Source organism: Coenobita brevimanus, chromosome 23 (genome assembly GCF_032717465.1).
Source record: "Coenobita brevimanus isolate Jiangsu-jjx chromosome 23, ASM3271746v2, whole genome shotgun sequence".
Lineage (NCBI taxonomy): Eukaryota > Metazoa > Arthropoda > Malacostraca > Decapoda > Coenobitidae > Coenobita > Coenobita brevimanus.
Genome location: NC_136976.1, coordinates 35,409,049 through 35,415,631, shown reverse-complemented (window position 1 = coordinate 35,415,631; position 6,583 = coordinate 35,409,049). Strand labels below are relative to the sequence as shown.

General features: G+C 42.5%; 1 protein-coding gene across 1 annotated transcript; it reads right to left on the bottom strand.

The window, feature by feature from the left end:
- Positions 1-290: 290 nt before the first annotated feature.
- Positions 291-1,259, bottom strand: LOC145392848 (uncharacterized). The gene has a single exon (XM_080267132.1). The coding sequence runs from the start codon at positions 1,257-1,259 to the stop codon at positions 291-293; it is 969 nt and encodes a 322-aa protein (XP_080123258.1).
- Positions 1,260-6,583: the final 5,324 nt, after the last annotated feature.

Genomic DNA, 6,583 nt, shown 5'->3' with positions numbered 1-6,583 from the left:
GCAAGGGAATTAACAGCCCCATCTGAAAACCCCCTCCTCGAATGAAGGTCACCGTACTATTACTACATACAAACACAATACAGAACACATTATAATCTTCACACACATGGGGTTCTCTTGCCCCGAAACACTAGATGAGACAGAGTTCAGCTGACCTTCGAGCACTGTAGCTAACAAGGATTACATACACTGGACTCACTGTTCGGTCAGGCTCTCATATCTTAACGGTTCCAACTGTTACCCTTTTCACTATTTACAACACTCTTCACTATAACCTAACTATTTACATATTAACACTCCTCAATGAGCCGTCGTGGAGGTCTGCGTCGGCGGGGAGGAAGATCATGATCCTCTTCCTCAACCTCATCATGTTCTTCAACACAGTACTCCTCCTGCTCAGGAATTATCTCTGTCCGGCTCACATAAGGTTTCACTTTTTCAGCTGCCCTCTGCACCAATTTCCCTGAATAAGGGTCCTCCATCACATAACCTTGCCCATTTCTTATCACTTCAGTTACTCGGTATGGGCCTTTCCATTTGGCATTTAGTTTAGTGCAGGTACCAGGTAAGGGCTTTTCCACTTTAACCCACACTAGGGAACCAGCTGATACCTTTTCCTCTCGTCTTTTTCGATTAGCTACTGCTCTATACCTCCTCTGAGCTATCACACTGGCGTCTTTTATCATTTGCTTTAGTTTCTGCACATCACTATCCTCAGAGGGAATGGTAAGTAGTGGAGCGGTGATGGAACGAGGTGGTTGTCTGGCGAAGAATGCCACATACGGCGAAACTCCAGTGCTACTGTGGACTGCCTGGTTCATATGTGACTGGCATTTACCAAGAAGGGCAGGCCACCTCAAAGGATAACCCTTACACAGTTGAGCCATCACAATTTTTAGAGTTCGATGCATCCTTTCAATGAGACCGTTGGCTTGAGGGTGGTATGGGGTAGTGTAGAGCAGCTCGACTCCGTGTTGTTCCGCCCAGGTCCTCATCTCATGTCCAGTAAACTCCAAAGCGTTGTCACACAGCAAAGATCTTGGTTGGCCAAAGTCGGTAATGTACTGGGAAAGCCTATCTACTATCCCTGGTGCATGTTTGGTCTTTAAAGGATAAAATTTTACAAACCTAGAATAATGGTCTATTATTGTAAGAATATACCTGTTACCATCTTGTCCTGCAGTCATATCAGTCAGATCAATAGCTATCCTTTCTAATGGCTGTGACACTATGGGTAACTCTTTGTACTGCTGTGACATTCCCTGATTAGATTTATATTGTTGACAGTTAAGACACTCTTTAAGGTACTTTATTACATCTACTTTGATTGATGGCCAATAGAAATACTCTTCTGCTTTCTTGATTGATTTATATTGACCAAAATGCCCTGATTTATCATGTGCCACTTCTAGAGCTTGTCTGACCAAATGTCTGGGTACTACTACAGCATAACTCAAACTAGAGTCCTTATTCTCCCTCACATAATGTAGCACTCCATCTATTATCTCAAATTGATCAAGGGTTGCTCTAGCAATCTTTCGCCTGGGCAATACTCCACCTTGCAAATAAGCTATTAACTCCTCCCAGGTTGGGTCTTTCTTTTGTTCTTCTTTGAACTCCTCCTGAGTCAAACCTAACCACGTAACACGGGACTGATGGGCAATACATCTGACTGGTCGTGATAAATGATCTGCAACTACGTTGTCCTTCCCTTTAACATATTTTACGTGAAAGTTGTACTCTCGCATCTCGAGCATCCACCTTGTTACTCTCGGAGATTTGGTTCGTCTACGAAAGATATTAGTTAAGGGTTGGTGGTCGGTCTGAATCTCGAAAGTGGTCCCCATAAATAGTGATGGAAATGTCGGCACGCAAGAACAACTGCCAAAGCTTCCTTGTCGGTTACAGAGTACCTTGTTTCACATTTACTCATTTTCTTTGAATAATAACCAAGAGGTCGTATAGTCTGATCAGGTTGAATTTGATGCAGTACTGCTCCCACGCACTCATCACTGGCATCGGTTACTAACACCAAAGGGAGTTCAGGCTGATAATTAACGAGAACGGGTGCTGACATTAACTTTGCCTTTAATATTTCAAATGCCTCTTGACACTTATCAGTCCAATTGAATCTAATACTTGACTTCATAAGGTTGGTAATAGGGGTTGCAATTTTAGCAAAGTGTGGTACAAATCTTCCGATAAAACCCACACATGCCGATGAAACGTCGAACTTCTTTAACATTCCTAGGAGGTTTCTGCTGACTAATTGCTTCTAAGTTCTTTAAATCTGGAGCACTTCCCCCTTTGGAAACCCTGTGACCTAGAAATTTCGCCTCTTTCTTTGCAAAATCACACTTAGTAAGATTCAGTTTAATACCTTTCTTCTCTAACAAGTTAAACAATTTCCGTAACCTTCCCAATAGTTGGTCAAAATCATCAGCCCATAAGATAATATCATCTAGATAATTTTTGACCCAACCTTCACGTAACAGCGGGGTCAAAATCTCGGCCATCTTACGTGAGAATATGGCAGGTGCGCAACTCAAGCCAAAGAGGTAATCTTCTAAATCTGTACAATGAAACTCCATCAGAAAAAGTGGTTAGATCTCGACTTTCCTCATCTAGGACTACTTGAAAATAGGCATCCTTTAAGTCAAGGGTGACATAATATTGATGCCCTGACGCCACATTTACTAAATCCTCTAGTCTTGGCAAAGGGTAAAGATCTGTTGCAAGTTGTTCATTTACCTTTCTAAAATCTAAGCACATTCTCTTACTCCCATCCGGTTTATTCACCAAAACGATCGGAGATAGCCATGCTGCACTTGAGGGTTCAATCACCCCTCTCTGCTCCATATCATCAAGCATACTCGTTATTATTTTCTTTGCGTGTTCAGGGTATCGATATGTGGGAGATCTGCAAGGATTTGGGTCGGACACCCTAATGTGAGCGGGTTCCCCTGAGATTTTGCCTAATTCCTTCTCATCAAGCATGAATAACTTCTCATGAGCTAACACGACTTGTGACAATTGTTGCTGAAGGCCAACCGGAAGATGAGACCAATTCTGCAGGCCGATAAGTTTCTGTAACCGCTCACTTCGGGTACCGCTACCCTCCACATAATCATTTCGAGGTTCTAGTTCATTCTCAACCCGGGTGTGACCTACTGGGACAGGCTGCTCATCCACAGGACCTGAGTATTGATCGTAATGGGCTACAGTGGCACCTTGTTTAAGAATCTTACTTGCCTTAGAAGGATTATCTATCATCACTGGAACTGTCTGATCCTCCCTTACCTCTACCAACAAGGGGAAAGTTTGTGACGAGTACTGTGACTGAAGGTACGTCACTAGTCTAGATCCAGGTTGTTCGTTCACTTTGACTCTGATGACTTTAACTTTATATGGTTCCAACCGTACTACTTCCTTTAACTGAACAGAATTCTCCGCAACATCCAGAGTACACTCGGTAGAGGATAGACAAACTCTTTGCACACAAGATCGGGTTGCACGGACATGAGATACGTCGTATGCTGCCCCTCCCCAAAGCATTACCCTTTTACGAGGATCCCAAGTTAAAGGAGCTCTTTGGATGATGTCACAACCCAGTAATAAGTCTCGATTTAGGTAGGTATCTGGCACTACTGAGATCCATTGTTTACAGACTTCTTGATCACCCACCTGAATAGCAACATTTACCATCCCAAGAAGTCTCAACGGATCCCCATTTACTGCAGTTAAGGATGGCAAACACCGGGATTTATCTATTTCCAGTCCTAACCTCTGAACTGAACTTCTCTTAATAAGCGTTACGCCACTCCCTGTGTCCAGTATGGCGGCGCAAAGTTTCCCATTGACAATTAACTGGATTACAGGGGAGGTATCTGCTCGGCCTAGTCACAAAGAAGGATCAGAGACTGATACGTCGGCCGATACCGTCGCAGGCTGGGTGTTACGGACTGAACTCGCTACCCCATTAGATGAAGAGGCTTTTACGTTACTGGCTGTCTTACTTGGTCTTACTACCGTCTTCCCTTTTGGCTTCCCAGGACATTTCAGATTTCCTCGCCTACAACCATACTGCAAGCAATCGAAACACTGACCTCTTTCTGGTTTCCTCCAACAATCTCTAAGGAAGTGAGTACTAGACTGACAAAAAGCACAGAATTTACGAGGTGACGAGAACGTTCCAGAAGAGGTTGATCGGTTCATTTCTCGCTGTATCTGATCCAATGTAGCCTCGATCCCTGACAAACTATCCTTTGAATTTGCCGAAATAGAACTGACTGACTGCAAATCGCTCTTACTTGAGTTGTCATCACTAGTGGGAACTCGAGGAGTATCCTTCACTGGTCGGTTGGGAATTGAATTAACGGTAGCTTGGGTTTGCATGAGTATTGCTCTCTCGTTTTCTACATGTCCTAGAAACTTATTTAAAGGGATACTATCATCCTTGAACTCCTCCAAAAGATCTCGGCTCTTCCTCGGAAATCCTTGCAACAACTTACGCTTCAGAAGTTTATCTCTATCAGGCAAAGTCTCATTATGAAAGGTTCCTCGAATTGCGGCATAATGACACTTAAACTTATGAACAAAAGCTTGTGGGCTTTGCGACCAATCGTATTGGAATGCAGCATTCTGCCGCCATGCCTGATCAAAATTTAGTTCCATACCAAATTCCTTCGTGAGGTACACCTTGAAGTCATCCCAATTCGTTATGTCCCCACGATTTTGAGCTGTGTGAATCATAACCGCCAAATCTCCATCCACTCGCGACTTGGCAACCTCCAACCTATCTGCAGAATCATTCGTACAACGTTCCACCGATTCAAAGAACATCTGCAATCTGGCCCCTGAATCCAACCTTTGCAAAGCGTCTAATTCGAGGACTTTTATGTCACGAGGCTTGATCAGGACATCTGAGGTTGATTTAACTGGGGTACTGGTCACTACATGAGGTCGAGTATTTACATGACTAGTGATTGGTGTAATATTTGGTGATGGAGATTCTGGGAGGGACTGATGTATTATCCGCTCTCATCGACAATCTCTCAAGTCCATCCAGCCTGGTGGACACGTCTTCCAATCTATCCACTACACACCTCATTGCGTCTATCATTATTCGGGTTCCACGTACTACTGAATCCTCTGGCTGTTCTGATTCATCTCGCTCACTGTACACCCCTTTATTTCCAAAATCAATCAAATCTTCGTCTCCATCCATGTTTAAAAATTTATTTTAATGATGTTCTACTACCATTAACACTCTCAGATCTTATGTTGATCACTCTCTTCCACTTTGGTAATATTCATAATTGACTCAATGCACCTTTCCCAAATTAGATCTTTAAACATTGAATGAGATGAATTATCTAACTTACAACGCACTATCTCCCTCAACACAACCAGCTCGGACTTCACGTATCCCACCTTAGCTGCCACCAGTGTAACAACCCCTTTAAAACGGGGTGAATTAAGATCTTACAATGACGTTGATGCTGCCACCAGTGTAACGGTCTAACCCTGGGGAAAAAGTCTCTAATCAACGAGGTCAATCACCCGGAAGACAGACCGCTGACACATATTACAAAAGACGATAAAAAAAAAGAAAAACATGAAATGGTAGTGTGGGGCGTTGTTCTTTGTACGCTTCCTCGTCCGAAACCGGTGGGTAGAGAGACAGCACGTTGAAAGGGGGGGGCACACAATTTTAATGACAAAATATTTTGGGATAACATACAAAATTCACAATTTCTGATGTCACATTCAAGCCCTGACTTACTAGTTTACCTAATTCAAAAATAATTCCTATTCATAACTAATAATTTTATCTCAGATGGATTAAAGTTCGGGATGATAGATCTGAATTACATTACTCAAAGAAATACACCATTCTATATTATTACAGACACTGAATTTAATATGAAAACGGGGGATAATGACTGTCTTATCATAAAAAAATAACAATGAAAGGATTTTACAACACAGTTTCTGCACTACACCACTCTACTCATATACTACAAATCTCTAAATAATTTCCCAGTATCTATGATAGATCCGAATTACATTACTCCAAGAAATACATACTACAAATCTCTGAATAATTTCCCAGTACGCGACTTATAAGGCCATCCAGAACACGTGGTAGCCTGTACACAGAGAGAGAAGCGCCGGGCAAGTCATTAGCATTAAACACTAAACAAAATATATTCATTCTCAGATCACATTAACACACCTCCTCCACCAAACCCCTCAAAAAAAAATCACTGCACACTGATGTCCCCAGCTATAAAATAAAAACAGCACAAAAAAAATTCTAGGACATCGGAAGCTCACCTGTACACAGAGAGAGAAGCGCCGGGCAAGTGGCGTTACTCTGCCTGCGATCCCCCATCCCGGGAAGTGCAGGTTGCCAACTCAACAATTTTCCTTTATTTATATTCACATACGAATAACCAAATCTGTCTGAACCGTGAGTTTAGAAACAGCTGGCAGCAAGGTAGATTGGTAAGCAATTATTGCAGGCTCTCACATTGGCTTAAACAACTAATTTTAAAAAGGTTACTTGACTATGGGTTTT